At 39.0% G+C, this 25,759-nt stretch overlaps 1 protein-coding gene across 2 annotated transcripts in view; it reads right to left on the reverse strand.

Annotated features, from left to right (window-relative positions):
• Positions 1–8,178: 8,178 nt before the first annotated feature.
• The window catches only part of PLD5 (phospholipase D family member 5), a 489,683-nt gene continuing 472,102 nt past the window's right edge, over positions 8,179–25,759 (reverse strand). For both annotated transcript variants that reach the window (XM_004283493.4, XM_049713621.1), the window contains 3 exons: positions 20,113–20,281; positions 16,452–16,566; positions 8,179–9,295 (listed from right to left, as the gene is read on the reverse strand). In XM_004283493.4, coding sequence (XP_004283541.3) covers positions 9,048–9,295; positions 16,452–16,566; positions 20,113–20,281 — 532 coding nt within the window. In that variant the 3' untranslated portion in view covers positions 8,179–9,047. The remainder of the gene's footprint in view (positions 9,296–16,451; positions 16,567–20,112; positions 20,282–25,759) is intronic.

Consider the following 25,759-nt stretch of genomic DNA (forward strand, 5'->3'; position numbering starts at 1 on the left):
CGTTCTTTAATTCTTCTTGGTCTTTGTTAAACATTTCTTGCATCTTTGCCTCCATTCTTTTTCTGATGTCCTGGATTCCCTTCACTATCGTTATTCTGAATTCTTTTTCTGGAAGGTTGCCTATCTCCACTTCATTTAGTTATTTTTCTGGGGTTTTATCTTGTTCCTTCATCTGGTACATAGTCCTCTGCCTTTTCATTTTGTCTATCTTTCTGTGAATGTGTTTTTTCTTTCCCACAGGCTGCAGGATTGTAGTTCTTCTTGCTTCTGCTGTCTGCCCTCTGGTAGATGAGGCTCTCTAAGAGGCTTGTGCAAGCTTCTTGATGGGAGGGACTGGTGGTGGGTAGAACTGGATGTTGTTCTGGTGGGCAGAGTTCAGTAAAACTTTAATCTGCTTGTCTGCTGATGGGTGGGGCTGAGCTCCCTCCCTGTTGGTTGTTTGGCCTGAGGTGACACAACACTGGAGGCTACAAGCTCTTTGGTGGAGCTAATGGTGGACTCCAGGAGGGCTCATGCCAAGGAGTACTTCCCAGAACTTCTGCTGCCAGTGTCCTTGTCCCCACGGTGAGCCACAGCCAACCGTTGCCTCTACAGGAAACCCTCCAACACTAGCAGGTTGGTCTGGTACAGTATCCCCTGGGGTCACTGCTCCTTCCCTCTCAGTCCTGATGCACACACTACTTTGTGTGTGCCCTCCAAGAATGGAGTCTCTGTTTCCCCCAGTCCTGTGGAAGTCTTGCAATCAAATCCCACTAGCCTTCAAAGTCTGATTCTCTGGGAAGTCCTCCTCCCATTGCCGGACCCCAGGTTGGGAAGCCTGAGGTGGAGCTCAGAACCTTCACTCCAGTGGCTGGACTTCTATTGTAAGGCTGTTCTCCAGTTTCTGAGTCACCCATCCAGTGGGTATGGGATTTGACTTTATTGTGATTGTGTCCCTCCTACCATCTCATTGTGGCTTCTCCTTTGTCTTTGTATGTGGAGTATCTTTTCTGGTGAGTTCCAGTGTCTTCCTGTCGATGATTGTTCAGCAGTTAGTTGTGATGCCGGTGCTCTCACAAGAGGGAGTGAGCACATGTCCTTCGACTCTGCCATCTTGAACCAATCTCCTGTATGAAAATATTAAATCACTATGTATTGCACCTGAAACTAACATAATATTTTACATCAACTACATTTCAATAATATAATAAAAAGAATGTGTTCTCCACTTACTCGTTGTCATGTGTAATATATGTCATTAGACCAACTTTGTTAATCTTCCCAAACCTTACCAAATCTTCCCCATCATTACTAATATTTTACCTAGTTCTATCAATTACTAAGAGATATTTAAAATTTTCCCTCAGTGAGTGTAGATTTGCTCAGTTCTCCTTTTATTTCTGTCAATTTTTGCTTTATGTATTTTAAGGTTATGTTGCGGTTATACTAAAATTACAGCTTTTATATCTTTCTTGTAAATGTAACTGCTCAAAACTCTGAAATACCATTCTTTATCTTTAATAATATTTAATATCTCCTTTATTTGATATTAACATAGAATTTGAATATGCATTATTTTTCCATCTCTTAATTTTCAAGTTCTTGGTGTCCTTATATTTAAGGTAAGTCTTCTTGAAGCAGCATAGAGTTTGGGTTTTATTTTAATTCAGTTAGAAAATCTTTATCTTTTAAATGGAGTAGGTATATATTCTATTGGAAATTAAGATGATTATGTATAATTTTGTTTTAATGTACCATCATATTATTGCTTTGTATGTGTCTGGCCTGTTCTGTGCTTCTTTGTCTCTCTATTGTTGCTTTCTTGTGAATTATTTTTCAAATGTTTCCCCTCCCATTCATTAGCTTATTGGTTATACATTCTTTTATTATTTATTTAAGGATAACCCTAGAGATTATAACATGCATTCTAGACTTACTAAAATCTAAGATAAATAAATACTCTCATTTTTCCTGGACAATACAAGGCCCTTAGAACCATTTAGCTACATTACTCCTCACCTACCACTGCTCACCAACTTGTATTTCATTGTTGGTATGTGTTTTAATTCTCTCTATATCCAAATATTTTTACATTAAGCTATAAAAAATATTTATCTATAGAGTGCAAATTTGTTTGGATGATCCCACATATTAACTCTTTCTGTTAATTTTCATTGTTGTTTTGCATCTCTGAGCTTCCCTCTGGGTTCATTTGCCTTCTGCATGAAGAAGACCCTTTAGTGTTTCCTTTGGTGAGGGACAAAAGCCTCACTTTTGTTGCCAGAAGATTATTTCAATCATCATTCTTTGAGAACATTTTTTCCTGTGTAGAGAATTCTAGGTTGACAGCTCTTTCAGCACTTTGAATTTATTGTTTATTCCACTCTTTTCTGGATTCTGTTGTTTCTGTTGAGAAAGCAACCACCATTCTTATTGTTATTTCTTTATAGGTAATATGTTGTTTTTAAAAAAAGTCTGTCTAATTTCATTGCCCTTGGTATTTAGGTGTTTTATTATAATGTGCTTTGGAGTGGTTTTCTTTGTATTTATCCTTCTTGGGATTCATAAAAGTCTTGAATTTATGGGTTCATGTCTTTCATTGTTTTTAAAATGAAGGTGGCTAAGCTAGGAGCAACAACAACCCAAATCATCTGAATTCAGAGAGAAAAATGATTTGAAGCTACCTGATAGGGCTTCTCTGTTTCCAATTCATCCTTACTCCTGTGTATTATCCTTTAGAGTCCCAACCCCAAACCTGGGGCTTTTAAGGGCCCATGTTCCTTAGTGGATCTGATTTCCAATACTGTATTTCTAAACCCTTGAGCCTTTTGAAAGTTCTGCTCAGCATCTGTGCTTTTGGAATCAGCAGAATGCCTCTGAGGAAAACTGGCTGCAAATTGATTCACTTCTAGGCATTTCTCTCTCAGTTCCTGACCATGCAATTTTCCTCCTTGCTTTGGTATATCTCTTATGCATTCAAACAAATGTGGTATCAAATATTTTTTCCAGCTTTTCTAGTTTTATGCAGATGGATTGAGCAGTACTACCTACTTGATTATTGTAGGAAGGGAAACATTCTTAAAGTTTTAAATATAGCATTTTACTATTTTTTCTTTTTTTTCCCCCCTAAAACCTGAGAGGAACTATCTTATTCATCTTGAGATGCCCAGCATTCAGCACAGAACTTGCAGTGTAACACAGGATTTTAAAGATTTGTTGAATAAGTGAATAAACACATTTTCTGCTTGGGATTTGTGGCAATAATTTTTTTCTTTTTACCCATTACCAGAAATTGAGAAAAGAGTGTCACTCATAACAGTAGTATACAAAGAGCAGGGCAGTGGGAGCTGTACCCCCTAGATGTAGTCAGTTGGTTAGAACTTAGACCAATATATTTTTTTCCTCAAGGAGGAGTATTTTGTCCTGACATTGTTTAGAATTGCTGATGCATAGTGATAGTAAAAAATAGGTGATTTTAGTTAGCTATTTTATTATTTAAAAATTTCTATATAAAAGGTGACCTTATTGTCTGCATCTAGGAGGAGTTGGTTTGGATGGCTTCCAAGGTATCCTGTAAACCCGAGATTCAATATGGGTTTGCTGAGCAGACACCAGGTGTATCTGATTATGATTTGTGCCTGGAAAGAATAGTGTGGTAGGTAAGTACAGGAGGTAGCTGAACTCCATCCACAAAGGCCTTTTCTGTCACTGGGCCCAAGTGTAGAGCCTGGTCACTGCAATGATTTCTTCATTTTAAAAAAGTTCATTTATTTATTCAAAACCCGTGCCTATTGGAAACAAACTCCTTTTTAAAAAATAGAAAAAGGAATACTGTTACAATGATGCCTTCTTGGGCAAATATACAAAATGGTGGGACTGTAGACACCAGGTCAGCTGTGTTCACATCATTCAGTACATAAAGTACAGCTGGGTACTGATGAGAGATCGTTTGTTTCTGAGATCAAGCTGAGGAGAAACATAAATGCCTCATCTTACAGAATGAAAAAAACATATAACATTTACTTCTGAAAATATTGAGCATTTGCTTATATGAAAGGGTTTAAGAATTTTAATGATGCTCCTAAATTTAGCCCTTTAAAAACACCAATTTATTTAGGGATCTTTAAGTTAATAATATAGATATGTCCAGCACAACTTTATCCTATTTACATAAAGAAGCATTAAAAATTCAAGGTCTCTTTTGTAACAGAATTAGTAGTTTAGTAGTTGAACATAACAAAAGAAAATGCAAAATAACCTATTAAATCTCATCTTTCTTTTCATAAAATTGCCAAAAGAAGCATAAGTGATCAGTAACCTTTTTTAGAACTCTAAGTACAAGACTGCTAATGGGTCAAAAATAAGAAAATTTTTTTACAATTTCAGGAAACTTCTGTAGTATACCTATCTAGTCACCGTAAAACACAGTATCTTTATAATTCAGCCAATGGTAGGAATTCTCTCAAATATGAAAGGTAGGCTATGAACTGGGGTTGACTTCAGGACTATTAAAAAGCTTCCATGAATTTAAATCAATAACATAAAAATAATAAACTGCTATTTGGTTACTGACATGTAAAAAGGAAAGCAAAGATGTTAAATCACAGTGAATGGAAAAATGCTGAATATGGATTAATTTATCCAATGTACCTTAGGCCAAATGGACATTATGATAATTTCTCCTTCAAAATGCTTATAATAAACTGCACCAGTTCATTGAGAATAAGTACAGTAAACCAAAGAATCGAACATTCATCCACAATATATGGGGCTGTTTATAAGGCTCTGAGTTTGAATAACCCATAGCAAAGTATCTTTCATTACAGAAGATAACTGCTCTACTGAGAGTGAAGGTAGCTTTTTACATTCCTTAAATTTTGAAACTAACGAAATGATTTTTGGACAGAGAAACTCACATAAGTGGTACACATATGAAAAAAAAAAAAAGGCAGATTCTGGGATAGAATTCCTGAGACAGATGGCTCTGGGTCTGATCTTATCAAGAAATTCTTATAGTCTTTTTAGTTTTTCCACCTGTAATTTATCTCAATAAAAGTTTCTAAAAACAAACAAAACTCAGAATGAATCAAAGTCACTTGAGGATAGCCGTAGGCTGGCGGAAAATGAGCTTCTGTCAGTTCCAGGTTCAGCAAGGCACTTTTAACAAACCAGTAACTGCAGTAAGAAAACACAGTTTTCAAGGGGTAAGATCAAACAAAACTATGATCAGACCCATCTCACCAAGAACCCAATCAGAAATGAGACAAAGAGACAAACAGCAGCACAAACACAGTCCAAATGGGAAAAGTGGTGCCCAGAGCTACACAGACGCAAAGCTTTCCCACAGCCCTTTCATTTACTTAGTGCGCTTTGACTTTTTAAAGATGTTAGATTTATTCTGTTCCACCAGACTTTGGAAGTCCATGAAGCATCTCTTTACAAAGTGCTTTAGAGACAGTAGGGACATTTTCAGTGTGCCTTGTTTCTATCATTTTCAGGTACTCAAAGTGTGGCATTTATAGAGCATGGATAGAACCCAGAATGTTCCACTTCCTCTCCAGTGGTTTGATAAGCTGTGATTCAATTATCGGATATACTAGTGGCCAGTGGCAGTGCAGTGGAGGTCAACAGTATTGATATTTGACAGTGTGTGTCAACGATTTGATTTGGGAGTGATCAAAGTTGTGTGGTTTGGGAGGACGGCAGGCTGCATAGAACCTATTGACACTCATATGCAAGTTTTCAACCGGAAGGTCCATCAGAAGGTCTACTGGATCCACAGTAAACAGAAGTATTCTAATATAGTGAATCACTATTTTAAATCAATGCTTGAGAACCAAAAAGGCACTAGGTTAATGCTAGCAGCACAGAAACCTAAAATATGGTCTCAAATTGTGCCTGCTTCCCTTTTTTCCCCCTTGGGAAATAATTCCTGGAATGTTTATGGAGAAAAAAATGGATGTTAGTAGTCACCCTCCTCATAATTTCTGACATGGATATCTATCAGATAGATAGTCTTGAATTAAAGTGCTTTTGTTTTGCTTTCTTTTCCTCTTGGGAAATAATTCCGGGGTTGTTTGTTGGTGGGGGAAGATGGAAGTTGGTAGTCTATTTAGCACAGGCACAAAGTATAAAAGAGAGGAAGAATACTTATAGAGGGGTAGACAAAGCACTCAATGAGAAAGTTCTGCAGAAGTAAATTTTCTCTTGGGAGACATGAACCCATTTTTATGACACTTTCTGAACAGGGGCTGTTTTCCTGGCTGCCACTGAAGGTTAACTTTGCTTCCTGGAAACAGGGGCCTGGTTGCTGCTGACTGGACCACCCTGAGGAGGTGGCCTGCTTGGCCAGTTAGGGTTCTGCTGCTGGTGGTGCATGGCAGAAAATCCTGGACACAGTTCCTGGAGCTACCTTTTTGATGGGGCTCAGAGGGAAAAGGCAATAATGGTCATTTCATAAAGGACAAAATTCTCTTCTCCTGTCATATGCAAAAGATAGCAACAGTGAAGGGGTGCCATTATGCCAAGCCTGTGCTTGTCCCATGACTATGACAAATACTGGAGGCAACTTGGGAATGAACAAGGAAGCAACTGACTCTCCAATCTTTAGATGTCCTTTTCAAATTCAGCCCAGTTGCTTTTCCTTGCCCAGGAGTGAAATTATTACGTTTGTTTGTCTCCATGTCAACTATTTTGCTTACTTTCTCTTTTTAATCATCATTAAAACTACCTTTACTGAGATGACTGACAGGATAACTTCCTACTCAAACAAGGATGGGCATATGGTAAATATTTAGAGTCTTATGGGCCGGCCATTACTGATGCAGAATTTCATTAAGAATCCCTTAGTCATTCATAAAAACATGTTACTCTTAAAAATACGTCTCTCGGGTCTTCCCTGGTGGCGCAGTGGCTGAGAATCTGCCTGCCAATGCAGGGGACACGGGTTCGAGCCCTGGTCTGGGAGGATCCCACATGCCGCGGAGCAACTGGGCCCGTGAGCCACAACTGCTGAGCCTGCGCGCCTGGAGCTTGTGCTCCACAACAAGAGAGGCGGCGACAGTGAGAGGCCCGTGCACCGCGATGAAGAGTGGCCCCCACTCGCCGCAACTAGAGAAAGCCCACGCACAGAAACGAAGACCCAACACAGCCAAAAATAAAAATAAATACACAAAATTAAAAAAAAAAATACATCTCTCGTCCAACTCTCTTCACAGCCTGGTTAGATATCCAGTAAAGCAACACTTGGAAACAACAAGAAAGGAAGTTATGGTATCACTAGATGACCAACAATAGCCATTTTCCAACAAGTAAACCCACTGGACAAGACTTGTGGGTTCCTACATCACTCTTTCTGGCATATTAGAAATCAAGTCTCTAGATATAAAAAAATTTGAGATTGCTTTTTCTTGCTCTAAAAACACATGTATATGCCAGTCTTAAAGAAGAACACCAAGCAAACGGTCTAGTTTTGTTTTGATGTTATTTATGCCAAAGTGACCCGACAAAATGTTCCATCAAAACGATGACAATCCAGATCTCCAGCAGGGCTTTTGCGTTGCTGTATTCACCCATATTTGCAGCTGGAAGCTGTGGATTTGTTTTCCCTTGTGAGTTCTCTGGGTGAACCTGTTATTGATTATATCAGGATACCACAAACATTATTTCAAGAAAAAGATTATGCTTCATAATGTTTAGCATTTATATAGGTTCTTTTGATTTCAAAACAAGTTATAAATATTTTCTACTGTGACAACATCTTTCGAGGTAGGTGATTATTACTGTCCCTACATTACCAGTAGAAACCTGAGGCCAAGAAGTACAGGACTCTGTTCCCAGGCCAGGGAGAGTCAGGAGCAACATTACGACTAGACGTCCTGAAGGGCACCTGCTCTGGGTTCTGCAGAGGCCACGCCTCTCTCTAGTGTAGCAAGTCTCCATTAATATAGGGTTATATATTGTATAGATATAAAACAACAACACACAAGGACATCATAGAACAATAATCCAATATTTTTGTTTCTTAGTAAAATATGTTAAGCACAGTATTTAAATTGCATTTCTCTGAAAAGCATTTGGTATATTAAATAGCAGAAGGTATATTAAATAGCTCTATAAATGCTTGCTGGCATACTCTTAACTGCATAAGGATTCTAAAGAAATTAAAATCCACTTATAAACACCATAAACTAAACAAAAATGTGAAAAACTACTTTATTCTTATAATGCAGACTTAATAGCTTGCTGGATATTAGCAGGTGGCTACATAATTTTTCTGAGTTTGAGAGAAAGGATACACATTGTTGGCTGTGGTTTTAAAATATCAATTCGGTAGGGAAAATGCAGTTGAAAGTGAAAATTAAAGACTGCTCTTTACATTTTGCATCCATTCTGAACAATTCATACATATAAAAGATACAATCGCACTTGGAGCTAATGTTTAGGTGAATATAGGGATGCTATATAATATTTTGTGAGAAGAGAAAGTGATAGAAAATAAAAGCTATGGTATTGGAAAAAATGCAGAAGGAGGCAAAAAGGGTATTTTTCAACTGTGTTGAAGATGGGCATGAGATGTAAGTTGTTCATGCTTACATGACTATATAGGTCTTGGAAATGGTTTTCAAGGAAAAATATTTGGTTCAATCAGTCTCTTCTCCAGGGCAAAATCCTCACTCTCCTCTCTAAGTCAGTAGTTCTCAGAATGGTATAAAAGAGCTTACCACATGCTAAGCTTCCTAAGAACTGACCAGGTGGTCAGCAGAAAAAGTTCTAAAACTAGAAAGGAAGAGGCATCAAAGTCTTAAAATTTGTATGCAAACGTAAAAACTAACTTTCAAGCCAAAATGACATTCCCTGTCAGAAGTAACAAATACAAAAGTCTTAAATTTAGTGTACACGCAGCTAAGATATTGTTAGATAAGATATTACATGTCATTCAGAGAATATTTTTTGTGTGCTTTTTCCCTAAAAAAGACATATTAAATTATTTTTCTCTCCTCAGGTCTTTTTTGTATAAATGTGAAATATAAGGTGTCTTGTAAGTTTGTTCATTCAGACTATACACTCTAGGGGTCCTTTCCACTTGCGTTGTAGGTGACAGTTTTATTTGAGGAGGGTCTGAGTTTGAAGAGGCTTGAGCAGTTCGGCTGCTTGGTGGGCTGCAAGGTTCTGGCATAGGGCGAGTACCAGTCCCTTTCAAATACATCCTTAAGTTGCTTAATGATGCTTGTGTTGTTTCTCACATCTGCTTGGTTGATAACAAGGCCTGTGCCAGCATTCTGGGTAAAATCATTCCCTACCCAGTCAAAATTTCCTGCAAAAGACAAAGGAAATGATGGTAAAGAGTTAAGATCCACCAGGGAATATTCTCCATTTAAAGAAATATAGAGCAGATTCTATTAAAAAAAAATACCCGGGAATAGTGACAGGGAGACTGAATTGTGTTGACAGCTCATAAAAAGAAATCCAAGAAGGCTTACATATGGCATATTAATATTTGCATATTATTTTGGCATTTTCTTCAGCTTTGCTCAACTTGAAACTCAAAACAGGAAATCTGATGTTCTTTTTTGGTAAATGTTATTTCTTATTGACATTCACAAGGCACACTAAATACAGCAACATTTAAAATATATAGGAATACACTTAAAAATCCTGTGAACAATTACTACCTTCTCAAAGAGACAACATGTAATCCATACGTACAAATGAGAGATTCTAATTATAATGCTCAGAAGCTTTCACATCAAAGAAAAAGCTGAAGCCAGAGAAGGAGAATCAGTTTTTAACTAAACACACAAAACACTCCTTGCTTGGGTGGTAAGTCATTCCCAGTTCCAGGATCAGGCTTCTCAGCCTAGGAATCAGGGCAGTTGCTGTGACAGCAGGCTCCCCAGAGTGACTGCTGGTATAGGTGCTATATTAGTTTGCTAGGTCTGCCATCACAAAGCACAACAGACTGGGAGCTTAAACAACAGAAATGTATTGTCTCACAGTTCTGGAGGCTAAAAGTCTAAGATCAAGATGTTGGCAGACTGGTTCCTTCTGAGGGCTGTGAAAGCAGGATCTGTGCCAGACCTCTCTCCTTGGCTTATAGATGGCCATCTCCTCCTTGTGTCTCTTCACATCATCTCCCCTCTACACACATCTCTATGTCCAAATTTCCCCTTTTTATAAGGACAGCAACCAAACTGGATGAGAAACCAGCCTAATGACCTCACCTTAACTTGATTTCCCCTGTAAAGACCCTGTCTCCAAATAAGGTCAAATTCTGAGGTACTGGGGTTAGGACTTCAACATACTAATTTTGGGGGGCCGATAATAGGTAGTAAGGCTGGGATCCACCCCAGAAAGGGATAATCATGTCTATGCGACTTGCATGTAGTCCATTTTCAAAGTGGGAGTAGATAAAAGGACCAGACTACCCAAAACTCCCAGATGAATCTCTCGTCTTTGGTATCCAATGGGGAGAGAGTTCCAGTAGGAGAGCAAAGGTACTCTCAGGAGGGTATAGCACCATTTATTTCTTTGCTTTTCTTTGTCTTCATTTACGCATATTTACTGAGTATACAATGTCTACCAGGTACTATATTAGGGGCCATGATATAAAACTTAAAATCACAGTCTCTGCCTTCGAGGAGTCCGGGAGGAAAACACAAAAAGTATAATACAAGGCATATGAGATGGTACAAGAGATGTATGTATACTATGCCATGAGGGCAGGAGAAAGCAATTTCTAATTCTGACTAGATGTGTCAGGAAGAGAGCATTTCACTGAATAATAAGAAAGGCACAGAAACCTATCAATTAGGAAACTAATTCCATAGGGAATATAACATATTTATGCACAAAAAAGATCTGATGAGGATCTTAGAGCGTGAAGGGGAAGAGTCAGGAATGAGGTCGGGACATAAGGAATGTAGAGGGCAGAGGAACTATCAGTTAGTCAGTGCCTAATATGAGCAAAGCACTATGCTTTCTATTTGCATACATTATCTCATATGGTTGGTAGGATTTATGCTCACTTGACAGAAGAGGGCTGTGAGGCTCAAAGAGGTGAATAAATTTGCCCAGCTTCACATCGTTAATCAATGGTCAACCCAGGTCTGTAGACTCCATGAACTATCTTCAATACTATAAATGAAGAATCATTCTAATAAAAATTTACCCATGTCAAGACTGACAAAATTATCTAATAAATTACCACCATCCTCTTTGGTTCAGAGCTGGTTCCATAAGGGAACTGAAGGCTTTTAAGCATAGAGCTTGATTTTCCATTCCCTCAGTGGCTCCTCAGGCATCCTGCAGGAATATTTGCTGAAAGATGCTGAGATCATGGTCCCTGGGCATCCTCGACCCAAGGCCCTGCAGTCACCTGTGGGAGAAGCTGCTGGGAGAAGGGACATCTGTAGGGAAAGCTAATATCTGTTCCTTTATAGCTCTCATTCTTTGGCCCTCCTCTACTCTCTGGAGCCCCCCCTGCACATATCAACTCCCTTTTCCATATGGCACTGCCTGGAATATTGGAAGGTGGTTCCCTTGCCCCTCATTTTACTCCTTAAGTTTATTCCTCTAAGTCAAATATTATCAGCATAGAGAAGGAACTCCTCTCTCTCTCTTTATATCTCACCCCAACCCACACAAACACTACAATGATGCTGTCAATGACTTCATGATAGACATAGTTTTGACTGAATTTTATTGCTATAAATTAGCAAACTGCTTGCTAAGTGGTTTGTAATACTGTGTTAGAGTCTCTGCACAGAGACTCCTTTTGCTGTTGCTGTGTTCCCAACCATGTGCTCTCAGACATGTGGCCATGCTCAGAGGCTCCGGCTTTGTGCAAATGCTCAGTGCCAGGTGAACACCAGCTTGAACCTCTAAACAGAGGATTTGTAGCTACTGCAGGTTGAGAGTTATTCTGGAAACTGCTGGTAGGTGGCACCTTCTATTCATTCCATAAACAGAAGACAGCACACTTTTCAAAGACTTCTTGATAAGACACTAAAATCTCATCTTATGATTAAGTGCAAGGCATTAGACCAAGGGCAGTAATTTTTTATGAGCTATCATAACATTATCTCCTTCAATATTCACTGCAATCCTATGAGGTGACAATATTAACTTCACTGTATTGATGAGGAAATTAAGGCTCAGAAAGGTTAAGTAATTTGTCCAAGGTGGAAGTGAAAAAGTCCCACAGTTGAGGTTCAAAGCCAGGTCTGACTCCGAAGCCCACACTGGTGTACTCGCTTTGTGCTAAATGTGCTCTTCACCCTAGACGTCATCAGCCCCCAGGGCTGGAGCATCAGGCCACACTGAGATCTCTGCTCCATTCATTTGCAGACTTCACTCTCTGAAGGAAACACATATCCTTTGGGGGAAGCATGGAGAGAGGGAATGATGATGGGAGAGAAGTGACAAGATTATGAAGTCTCATTCTGTGAAATTCAGCTTCTTTCCTTTGATACAATGGATGGAGCCAAGATCCTCCATCTTTATTGATTCTCAAAAGTTTCAATTAGTCTGTTCTCAGGAATCATAGCCCTAGGCATCTTTCACAGGACTACAGGGCATTCCTACACCAGAGTGATTGTTTTCCTACCTTTATTTCCTGATGGCTGGGCTAAGCCTCAAAATCATGTATATGCTTCAGTCATTTTTCAATTGGGAAGCAGTTTTACCCAGCTCTTTTTGAGACTGCCATTTCAGCTTCTAGAATGCACATTTAGGCCCCAGATGCCAGGAGAGCTGTAGTGCTACCCTCAGGAACACCCTGTGAGGGTGTAGGTGAACTCACTGGATATAATATATAAATAACCAAACCACCTTTCAGACAACTTTGCCAAGCTTGACTCAAATGTACTCAGATCAAAATTAGAGAGATGATACTGTCTGAGGATTCTTCTGTAAGTCTTGTGAACATTTAATGGAACTATATTTCCATGCAAGGTCTAGTGTGGATTTTTCTTTATTCAGCATTCTCAGCAGGTATCTGAGTGACTTCTTAAGAGATTTCCAGAATATGCTGATAATTATTTAAATTATCAATGAATTTTCCCTCTTTATGCTCTTTAAGTATTTTTATATTAGAACTATGCTTCACTCTAGGGAACTAATGTTTTGCTAAAATGCTATGTGTAAAATGTACTCATTTAAAAATGTATTATAATAAAGAACCCAGAAATAGACCCACATAAATATAGTCAACTGATCATGACAAAGGAGCAAAAGCGATACAATGGAGCAAAAACAGTCCTGTCAACAAGCTATGCTAGAAGAACTAGGCATCTACATGCAAAAGAAAAAGAATCTAGACACAGACCTTACACCCTTCACAAAATGTAACTCAAAATGTGATCATACCTAAATGTAAAATGCACAACTACAAAACTCCTAGAAGATAACATAGGAGAAAACCTGGCTGACCTTGGTTTTGGTGATAACTTTTTAGATACAACACCAAAGGCATGATCCATGAAAGAAATAATTGATAAGTTGGACTTCATTAAAATTAAAAATTTCTGCTCTATGAAAGAGAATGCAAAGATAAACCACAGGCTGGGAGAAAATATTTGCAAAAGACATATCTGATAAAAGACTGTTATCCACAATATACAAAGAACTCTTAAAAATGAACAGTAAGAAAATTAAAAATCTGTTTAAAAAGCCCTTAATAGACACCTCACCTAAGAAGATAGATGGCAAATACACATACGAAAAGATGCTCCACATCATATGTCAAAGGGAAATGAAAACTGAAACAATGAGATGTGTGTCATACACAGCTTTTAGAATGGCCAAAATTCAGAACTGACAATACCAAAGGTTGGTGAGGATGTGGAGCAACAGGAACTCTCACTCATTGTTGGTGGGAATGCAAAATGGTACGTCCACTTTGGCAGACAATTTTGCAGTCTCTCATAAAACTAAACTTGCTCTTACCATATGATTCAGTAATCATGCTCCATGGTATTTACCCAGTGGAGTTGAAAACCTATGTCCACACAAAAATATGCACATGGATGTTTATAGCAGCTTTATTCATAATTGTCAAAACTTGGAGCAACCAAGGTGCCCTTCAATAGATGAGTGGATAAAGTGTGAATCAATAAATAATATTCCAGACAATGGAATATTATTAAGCACTAAAAAGAAATGAGCTATCGAGCCATGAAAAGACATGGAAGAACCTTAAATGCATATTACTAAGTGAAAGAAGCCAATCGTAAAAGTCTACACACTATATAATTTCAACCATATATTTTGAAAAAGACAACACTACGGAGTTAGTTAAAAAAGAAATCAGTGGTTGCCAGGGTAGGGGGAGGGATAAATAGATGGAGCGCAGAGGATTTTTAGGGCAGTGAAACTACTCTATGTGATACTACAATAGCAGATACATGTCTTCATACATTTGCCCAAATCCACAGAATGTACAACACAAAGAGAGAACCCTAATGTAAACAATGGATATTGGGTGATAATCATGTGTCAATGTAAGTTCATCAGTTGTGACAAATGTACCACTCTGGTGAAGGATGTTGGTAATGCGGGAGGCTGTGCACATGTGGGGTTGGTGGGTATATAGGAAATCCCTGTGCCTTCTGCAGTTCTGCTGTGAACTTAAAACTGTTTTTTAAACAAAAGTCTATTTTAAAAAATGCATTACAGGGAAAGAAGAAGGGAGAGAGTCAGGAATCAATATTTAGTAGGAATCTGGCAGAGAGATCAGTGACAGTGTTGGGAGCTTCTCATATATTATCTCATTTAATCCTTATACCACCACCAAAGGATGGGTGCTGTTATCCCTATTTTAAAGATAAGGAAACAGAGGCTCCTCAGAGGCTCAGAGAGATTGTGTGACTTTACCGTCTTCCAGCTTGTAAGTTTCAGTGCTTGAAATCAAAAAAAGGTTTGTCTGACTCCAGTACACTTACTTAATTCATTATAAAGAACATTTGGATATAAGCACATATCACTGCTGAATGTGCACCTAACAACTTACTTTAAGTAAACCCTGCAGGTAGAATATTCAGATTTGAGTCCTTAAATCCCACTGTGCCCAAAACTTAATCCACCCCTATTTTTCCCAATATTGAAGCAAAAGTTCCCATTTTTGACTAAACAACTTTGAGTTTGCTTTTGCCACTTGTTTAAAAAGAAGCTCATTTCATTCTGTTCTCCATGCATTGATGAACATGAGAAAATCTAAATGCCACCTCTTGGGTCACTGAGAGGGACAACATGAATAAAATACTATTGTCATATTCTAGAACTGGAATGATACACATTTTTTAAAATTTCAATACTCTATTCTATTATTCTTATTATTCTACTAATAAGACACACACCTATTTGAAATGGGAAGAAACAGAACATCTCCATGCTGAGAGAGGAGGTAGTAAGTGTTTAATTCATTTCATATCTTATGGCCCAATTTCCTTATTTCTAAATTGCAGGTGATAAAAGCTGCCTTCCCTATTGACAATGTTGCTAAGAGAATCAAATAAGATAAGGTGCTTTACAAAGTTAAAATGGCATATTTTTTTACTCACTGAATTTAGAAAAAATAATGCAGATTCCATATTCCTTCATCCCAGACACATTTTTCTTTTCTGCTTTGAGATTGCTACTTCATTTGTACAGTGGAATAACCATCCTGCTGCTTTGTGATCTATGCACTTTCATTTTGTAGATAATAACTTCCACTCTGCCTGTGACAGCACTAGTAAAGGGGTTACTCTGGATTCATGCACACCATGGGAAAGTGGAATAGATTTAATCCGTTAGTAAGAAATATACCAACACATATTGTTTCTGTATCTGGAGCTTTACTGCCTTAATAATAATAGCTAACATGAATCTAGTATTATCTATGTGTTAGGAGCTTTCATTGTGCAAGGTGCTTTGTACATATTATCCCAATTAAACTTTACCCTATGAAGTAGAAACCATTATTAACTCCATTTTACATATGAGAGAACTGAGGTTTTTAGACAGCTTAAGTAAATTGCCCAAAGTTAGATATTTTTAAAATGGCAGAGGTAGGATTATTGCACAGGTAGTGTTTGTTTGGGCGTCGAATTTCAATGATGTCTGCCTCCTCATTACTCATGACAGGCTGGCTGTGGTACAGTGGGTAGGAAATGAGCACTGGGTTCATTTAAGTGCCAGGACTGGCCTTTCATGAGCCATCCAACTCCTCACCTATAAAATGAGACAAATGGACCATGGAATTTCTGCAAAACATTTACAAAAAGACATCACATATGGTCTCCTAGCATATGAACCAAGCCACAGATGAGATGCTCTGTTAAGGAGCTCTTTGCCCTCACCCTCCTGTTTCCTGACCTCAAGGTCTCCCACTCACTGGCGGGAGCTTCCTCACCATGGGGTACAGAAGAGTACAGCTAGATCACCACTAACCTGCATGATCCCCTAAGGAGCCTTACAGCCCTGACACCTACCAATATAAGCTGCGCCATCCGTCACCATGTACTTGTTGCGATTTAATCTAGGGAAGGTGTGATTCTTTTGTTCTTTTGTAACACAAGCGTTCTCTCTTTCCAGATCAAAAAATTTCTGTAAGACAATAAATAAATAAATAAAGCAGGTGAATATAGAGATCATTTTTGGTTTTGTTCAAACACAAAAGGGTTTCTCATTCAAGTATCAACAATAGACCTCATATTGAGTTATTAAAACCACAATCTTGTTACTTCATATAGATGAAGCTATTTTTGTTCTCAAATCCATATAGGCAACAAGAGAGAAAATTATCATGCTCACCTAGGTCTATAATTAACACTTTTAAACTATAAAATGAACATAAAATTCATTCTTTTAACGGGGAAAGGGCCAGAAGTTGTCTAATTCTTTCGTCTTATTCATCAGAGTGTGCTGGCATTTTAAGTATGCCTCAGGGTGCTTTCTGTCAAGCATGCCAATGAAGTGAATTCTCACATGTGGCATATATTATAAGAAGCAGCAGGTCCATGTCAATGACTAGCTGAATTAATTGGGGATTTGCAAATGTCAAAAAAAGATTTTGCCAAAAGAACAAATATTTCCATCTAAACACCTAGGTCTACAAGCTCTTTTAATAAGCAACTCAAAAAAAATCACAACTTCAAACCATAAATCCTGAATTTCAACTTTAATGTGATCCAAAAAGCAGCATTCCAGTTCACCTGGAATGGGGATGGGGGAGCTAAGAGAGGTAGGTGACATCAGGAGTGGCTTCAGGAATCTGCTGAAATTGGCAAGTGCTCAGATGAGGCTTAAACTGTGACTGAGTTCACAGGAAGACACCATCAAAGGTGAAGACCTCAGGTCTCCTCCACATTGAAAAACGTGGAAAATTTTCAAAACTGCATGGAATATTTCCAGAATGTCTTACATCTGTAGAATCATGTGTGATTGAAGGAAAGAAGAGGCAGTGAGAAAAATAGGATGATACCTCGAAATGGAGATATCATTTACAGTTTTAAAACTGTAAGTGTTCAAATTTGGTTTGGGGAAATAATAAGAGTTGGTTTTTCCCTCCCCTCCAGGTTGAGAAAGGAGTGATAAACCAGTGATCACTAAGGTCTCTTCCAGCCCTGAAAATTCTATTCTGATTTTTTTTTTTTTTTTTTTTTGTAGAACCCTTGAGATCAATGGTACACAGGCCAAAATCTACCACCTAAGAACTGTCTATTGTACATCCCAGAGGAATGTTCTCCCATTGCCATATTTCCATGATTATAGGCAACGCAGACTGGATCACCTTATTTCCTCAGTTCCTATCTTCTGCAAAATCTGTGTCAAGTTTGATGGGTTCACATAGAGCCTTTGTGGACTCTTCAAGTGGACTTAATAAACTGTGAATGCTCTTAAGTTGTGGTTTTATACTTGTGAGGTCACACGAATACTGATAACAGCCAGCAGTCATCTCGCTTGAACATTCTATCACCATACCTGTCTACACACTTGCTATTTCCTTTTGAGGAAGATATTATTGCAGAATCAAGACAAATTTGAAAAAGAATAAATTATACATTCTAATTTAAGTCAATGATGGCATCACAGCTTGAGGCTTTACTGAGAACCCATTTCCTCTAGAAAGTTGAAGATGACCCTAAAGAGGGAAAAGAGCCTTTTCTGGGAGACTAAGACAACAGCAGAAATCACATTGTATTCACTGACATACTATTAGACGCCTAACGTGCCGCAGGTGACAGCAAAGATATTTCAAAAGTGACTTGTTAATTTATTTTTTACAAACCCCAGTTAACTAGGAAAACTTGGTGAGTGCAGTCTCTTTCCACGAGCCTCCTCATGGATACAAACCCACAAAGCCAGGGGGAAGGTGCCTATTCCTCTAAGGACAGAGATTACCAGGCTATCTGCTTTATCAGTGCTCCCAGGCTCCTGAAAACATACTATATGCAAGATTCCAACTCCCACTCTTCTTGGAAAAGCTTTTCATCCATCTGTGGTCTAGATGTCGAGGCCATAAGCTTCCTTCTCCTCAAGGCTTATCTTGATGCTTAGAAATGCATGGCCTGGCTTAAATGAAGATTGGAGTCTCTGTTTTATAAAATGTCCAACAGTGAACTATTAATGTTTGGTTTGTTCGAGTAATGTGACCATGAGTGTTTGAAAAAATGAAGCTGAGTAAATACTGTAGAGGTTAAAATGATGGATTCTACTTTCCTTGTAATTTCTTGTAAGTCTTCAATGAGAGCCTTTAATATTTCATGACACAGATTTCAACTGACAGTGCCTTAGTAGCAGGTGTGCTGTGGGGTCAGGAAACAGTGGGTGGGTGGAGACCACTGAGTTGTTCTGAGGGGAAGTTAAGAGAAGAGATAGGAGCAAATGCATCATGTGTCACAGGCCCCAGATATTCTCCTCTCTGCCTCTGCTTGTATTAAACACGTCTTTTTACTTTCTGTATTCTGGTGCTTTGACATCTAGGCCCTTGCTGAGCACAGAGGGACTGTCTTCCAGAGAATTGAAGGCTACAGGGATATTCACCACCTCTAGGCCTAACTCATAAATGCCTCTTGTGCACTCCTCCACTCTCTCTTCTTCTGATTGGCCTTGGGATATTGAGGCTCAAGGCTATCTTGGAAGCCATGTGTCAAAGTTGACAGTGGAGCCCCTGTCATCCTGGGTCCCTGAATGTTTCATGGAGCACAATTTTATCACCTAGAAGAGAGCCTGGCACAGAGCAGAGTCAGGTCTCAGTGTACATTTGTTGAATGACTGCAGGGGAGGTTGGTGGAAGCTGAGACCTAAAGGATTAGTGGGCTTTAGTCAGGTAATGCATGGAGGAAACTGTTGGAGGAGAGGAAAGCACATGTACAAGGGCCCTGAGGGGAGGAAGAGGATGTTCCATGTGAGGACCAGAGGAGATTCAAAGGCGAGCTAGAGAGTTAGCACGTCTAGGGTAGTACGAATCCTCAACCTTGCCTCCCTCAATGTATGCAGACACGGATTAGGGTGCAGCCCAAGGGACCTGGAACAAGTACAGAAACCCAGGCTGGGGGTTCTTTAGGGCTGGGGGAGTCTGTGCTGGTGCATGTTCCAATGTGGTCACAGTCTCACAAATAAGAATAGTAGGTGAAGGAGGAAGTTCAAACAAAATGGATAGGATGCAACTGAAAGTGTATATAAAGAGGGTTATGCTGGCACCAGGAAACTTGGGTTCTAGTCTCCTTTTTGGGGGGATACGGTTGTTTTGAAAAATTAGTTAACCTACCTTTTGAGGTATTTTTCACTATCAAAGATTGTTGTCCTGGTTCTGACTGGAAGTTCATGTGTATGTGTGCGCTTACAGCTTTCACAGATGTATGAAGGAAATAAACTTTTTTATTTATTTATTTTTTATTTATTTTTTTTTTTGCGTTACACGGGCCTCTCACTGTTGTGGCCTTTCCCATTGCGGAGCACAGGCTCCGGACGCGCAGGCTCAGCGGCCATGGCTCACGGGCCCAGCCGCTCCGCGGCACGTGGGATCTTCCTGGACTGGGGCACGAACCCGTGTCCCCTGCATCGGCAGGCGGACTCTCAACCACTGCGCCACCAGGGAAGCCCGGAAATAAACTTTTAATTTAATAACTCAGTCAATATAATACTTACAACTTTCAAACTGCAGTTGGCTATTTCAGTGCAAATAGCTTTAAGAGATGAAATAAAGTTAAATGTGAGGGGGTCAGTTTCCTTCCAGAAGCTGATAAGGAGTCGAACTTTAACGCTTCGCAAAACTAACGCTTCTCTAATTTTCCCATCCAAGTCTGGCCAGTAAGTCCTGTAGAAATAATATCCATACAGATAAAATAAAGAAGATTAGTTAGTTTGGGGAAATAAATTTTCTAGACTATAGAGAACACTGATGTTAACTTGATCATTACTTTTTTCTGTAATATAAATAACCTTGTAGGATATGTTGAAAAAATGCCAGTCTCCTGGGTTAGGACATTGAGAAATGGTGCTTTACTGGTCCTGTCCAGCCTAAAATGAGGTCTCCTACCACCAGGGCCTCAGGTTGTGTGAGCAGAGGGCACAGACAGACCGACCACCACCACATGTCACCCTCACTACACCTCCAACTCTACCTGGGTCTCAGTTCATATGTGCAAGGAAAATCAACTTTCCAACAGAATTCCAGTTAGGATCCTTGAGCACCCCTTTGTCCCCAAATGCTTCTCAAACCTCTCTTCTTTGGTAAGTGTCACCCCCAATGAGATTTTGCTCTAGTTATCCTAGCTTTCCCACACTCTTATTTCCAAACTGTCTTCATCTCTCCTTACCAAGACCCCCACTACTCTGGGGCCCTAGAATCCTCCATCAGGCTGTTTCCCCTATAGGCTTAGCCTTTTCCCTGAATTCTTAACCTTTTACTTTGACTAAATCTGAACTCTTCCCTAAGGCTATAGCTTCTCTTAAAGTCCTGCTGTGTATTTTCCACCAGATTGTGCTGTCCACTTGATTTAGGATGGAGGGCCAGCCACTGCCCCCCACCCCCTAAAACACAATGTTTCTTTCAGAACTGTAACTTAGTTCTCATGTTAAAAACAAAACAAAAAAAAACAATAAAATTTCACACGTTAAAGACAAGTCTCAAATTGCTCTATCTCTCTGTAGCCCTGTAATTTGTAGACCTTTTTTTTATTCATACAAATCTTCCCCTAATTCTGGACCAATTCATTATTTGGACTAATGATATATTATTCAAAATATATAAGTTTCATAATAATTGCACCTCCAAAGGTCTCCTCTTTATATCTGACCCCAGCTTCCTGTCCTTCACGTTCCTCTACTCTCTTATTTGTACCTGCTCTTTCACCTGTGCGGGCCCCAGATCCAAGGTCCCTCTACTTTTTCCTGGTCCATCAGCTCCTCCTGATCTCCTTTCCCTGACAAGCCTAATATCAGTTCTGATCACATGAAGGACAGTTGCCCCTCTCCCTTCCTTTAGCTCTTGGCAAAATCTGAATCCTAGGTCAGTGCTGTAATACCTTTGGTGTATTTCTATAGCTATAAAGCAGAGGACAACTGGAAAAAGGCATCTCAAGCTTGTGCAGACTGGAGAAAACACAAATGCATTCAGGGCTCTCAATACCATCTGCCAATCCCTATCCTTGTGTTGGGTCAGGTCTACCTCTTGTACCTTTTGTAATTATTCTAAATGTTGCCCCACTCTAGAGAAATTTACTTTTTCCTTCATTCACAAAATTGGGGGTCTTGGTCATGGTCCTCCTCAATGTTCTACCCTGATAGCCACACACATCCTTATCCCCTTCCCTCTAATTCAGAGGATAAGGCATCCCCCCCTTCTCCCCAAGCTGTTCCCTTAGCCCCCTGCAACTGCATTTGATTAGTCATTCCTTCCCGAAAATATCTTCAACTTCTCCCTCTCTGGCTTCTTCATTTGAGAAAAAAACATAAATCTCTCCCATTCAGAGACCTCTCCTTTGACTCTGCATTGCTCTGTGGCTGGTGTACAGTCTCTTTCCTCTTTGAACAAAACTTCTTGATAGTAGAATCTTGAACCTCTGACTCTACTTCATCACCCCCCATTCACTTATCAGCCTACTGATCCCAGCCTCCAGCCCATGAATCTTTTGCAAATTTTCTCAAAGTCAGCAGTGATTATCTTAACTGCCAAATCTAATGGACATCATTCAATTCTTACTTTACTGTTAAACCAGGCTACATGTGGCTATGCTGATGTTTCCTTTTGTTGACCTGAAACAAACAGACTGCCAGGTACTTTTCCAGCAAAGATGGGTTTATTTGGAATCAGCATAGAATTGCAATTCTGGATCTGCAATTATGGGCAAGACACATGCATGACAAGGGAGGGAGAACACTTTTACAGAGGGGAAAAGGAAGTTGGGAGGGCTATGGTAAACAAAGTGTCATGGCCTTTCATTGGCTGAGTCCTTGCCAGGAAAGAAGAGGAATCTGTCTTTTTCCTGTTAGGCTCTGCTATCCTAGCAAGGTGTGAGAACTTCTCCTTCTGGTCTCTCAACTCTGTTTAATTGAGGTTTCTGTTTATTAATTTTTTACACTTTCTTTTTAAAATTGATTCCATTGGCTTCTTTTTCTTTTGCTAGCAATCATCTTTATTTTTTTGAATTTTATTTTTTTTATACAGCAGGTTCTTATTAGTTATCTATTTTATACCTATTAGTGTATACATGTCAAACCCAATCGCCCAATTCAGCACACTACCATCCCCACCCCACCGCGGTTTTCCCCCCTTGGTGTCCATATGTTTGTTCTCTACATCTATGTCTCTATTTCTGCCCTGCAAACCGGTTTATCTGTACCATTTTTCTAGGTTCCACATATATGCATTAATATACGATATTTGTTTTTCTCTGACTGACTTCACTCTGTATGACAGTCTCTAGATCCAACCGTGTCTCTACAAATGACCTAATTTTGTTCCTTTTTATGGCTGAGTAATAATCTATTGTATATATGTATCACATCTTCTTTATCCATTCGTTTGTCGATGGGCATTTAGGTTGCTTCCATGACCTGGCTATTGTAAATAGTGCTGCAATGAACATTGGGGTGCATGTGTCTTTTTTTTTTTTTTTTTTTTTTTTTGCGGTATGCGGGCCTCTCACTGTTGTGGCCTCTCCCGTTTCGGAGCACAGGCTCGGGACGTGCAGGCTCAGTGGCCATGGCTCACAGGCCTAGCCACTCTGCGGCATGTGGGATCTTCCCGGACCGGGGCACGAACCCGTGTCCCCTGCATCAGCAGGTGGACTCTCAACCACTGCGCCACCAGGGAAGCCCTCATGTGTCTTTTTGAATTATGGTTTCCTGTGGGTACATGCCCAGTAGTGGGATTGCTGGATCATATGGTAATTCTATTTTTAGTTTTTTAAGGAACCTCCATACTGTTCTCCATAGTGGCTGTATCAATTTACATTCCCACCAACAGTGCAAGAGGGTTCCCTTTTCTCCACACCCTTGCCAGCATTTGTTGTTTGTAGATTTTCTGATGATGCCCATTCTAACTGGTGTGAGGTGATACCTCATTGTAGTTTTGATTTGCATTTCTCTAATAATTAGTGATATTGAGCAGCTTTTCATGTGCTTCTTGGCCATCTGTGTGTCTTCTTTGGAGAAATGTCTATTTAGGTCTTCTGCCCATTTTTGGATTGGGTTGTTTGTTTTTTTAATATTGAGCTGCCTGAGCTGTTTGTATATTTTGGAGATTAATCCTTTGTCTGTTGACCTGTTTGCAAATATTTTCTCCCATTTTGAGCGTTGTCTTTTCATCTTGTCTACAGTTTCCTTTGCTGTGCAAAAGCATTTAAGTTTCATTAGGTCCCATTTGTTTATTTTTGTTTTTCTTTCCACTACTCTGGGAGGTGGGTCAAAAAAGATCTTGCTGTGATTTATGTCAATGAGTGTTCTTCCTATGTTTTCCTCTAGATTCCATTGGCTTCTATGACTCTATGGCTTGCTGGTCTGTCCCTTATCTCTTGGACTGTAGCAAATAGTCCTTTGATTAAAACACAGTGGAGGCTCCTCAAGGTCACAAGACTCCCCAGTAGTCAGGCCCTCTTACTCCTCGTCCTTGCCCTGTCTCCAATTTGGTCTCTCACCACCTTATCTTGGGCTCTATGTTCCTGCACTGAACTTGTTATAGATCCTGGCATGGACCAGGCTATTTTTTTCCATTTGAAACTTTGCTCAAGCTCTCCTTTCTACCTGGATAACTCCCTTTCTCACACTTTTTTCTAACTCATGCATATGTTTAAAGTAATTTGGGTAGCATTTCCTCTAATAAGCTTCTTCAAACCCTGAAACTGCCATAGAAGCCTTTTCACCAAGTATCTATAATATTCTGTACACATATCTATTGTTCTATCCACCCCACTATGCTATGAAAATCTATTCTGTGTCCAATTTACATTCCCACCAATAGTGTATAAAGGTTCCCTTTTCACCACATCCTTCCTAGCAACTGTTATCTCTTGTCTTCGTCAAGAAGAGTCATTATAACAGTGGGAGGTGATATCTCATTGTGGTTTTGATTTGCATTTCCCTGATAATTAGTGATGATGAGCATTTTTTCATGTATCTGTTGGCCATTTTGATATAGTCTTTGGAGAAATGTCTATTTAGTTCTTTTGCCCATTTTTAAAAATCAATTTTTTTTGTTATTGTTGTTATTGAGTTGACTGAGTTCTTTATATACTTTGGATATTAACCCCTTATCTGATATGAGGTTTAAAAACTTTTCTCCCATTCTGTGGGTTGTCTTTTCATTTTGTTAATTGTTTCTTTTGCTGGGAAAAAGCTTTTGAGTTTGATGTAGTCCTTTTTGTTGATTTCTCTTTTTTACTGTTTGTACTTTTGGCATTATGCTGAAAAATTATTGCCGGGACCAATATCAATGAGCTTCCTCCCTATGTTTTCTTCTAGGAGTTTTATAATATCACGTCTTATGTTTAAGTCTTTGATCCACTTCAAGTTAATTTTCGTGGATGGTGTGAGACAGGGCCCAATATCATCTTTTGGCATGTGTTTCTCCAGTTTTCCCAGCACTATTTGTTGAAGAAACTATCCTTTCCCTGTTGGGTATTCTTGGCTCCCTTGTTGAATATTAGTTGACTGTATATGCTGGGGTTTAATTCTGGCTCTCTATTCTGTTCCATTGTTGACATGTCCATTTTTGTGCCAGTACCATACTGGTTTTATTACTACAGCTTTGTGGTATAGTTTGAAATCTGGAAGTGTGATATTTCCAGCTTTGTTCTTTTTTTCTCAGGATTTGTTTGACTATTCAGGGTCTTTCTTGGTTCTACACAAATTTTCAGATAGTTTCTTCTATTTCAGTGAAGAATGCATTTGTTATTTTGATGGGGATTGCACTGAATCTGTATACTGCTTTGGATAGTATGGCCATTTTAACAATATTAATTCTTCCAATCTATGAATGTGGATGTCTTTTCATTTGTTTGTGTCTTCTTTGATATCTTTCAGCAAAGTTTTGTAGTTTTCATTGTACATATCTTTCACCTACTTGGTTAAATTTATTCCTAAATAGTTTGTGGGGTTTTTTTTATGGTATTGTGAATGGGATGAGTTTCTTTATTTCTTTCTAAGATACTTCATCATTAGTGTAAAGAAATGCAATTGATTTCTGTATGATAATTTTGTATCCTGCCACTTTACTGAAATTATGAATTCAAATATTTTTTGACTGATTCTTTGGGATTTTCTCTATTTAAGAACATATTATCAACAAATAATG

This window comes from Orcinus orca, chromosome 1 (assembly GCF_937001465.1).
Source record: "Orcinus orca chromosome 1, mOrcOrc1.1, whole genome shotgun sequence".
In the NCBI taxonomy this organism is placed as follows: Eukaryota; Metazoa; Chordata; class Mammalia; order Artiodactyla; family Delphinidae; genus Orcinus; species Orcinus orca.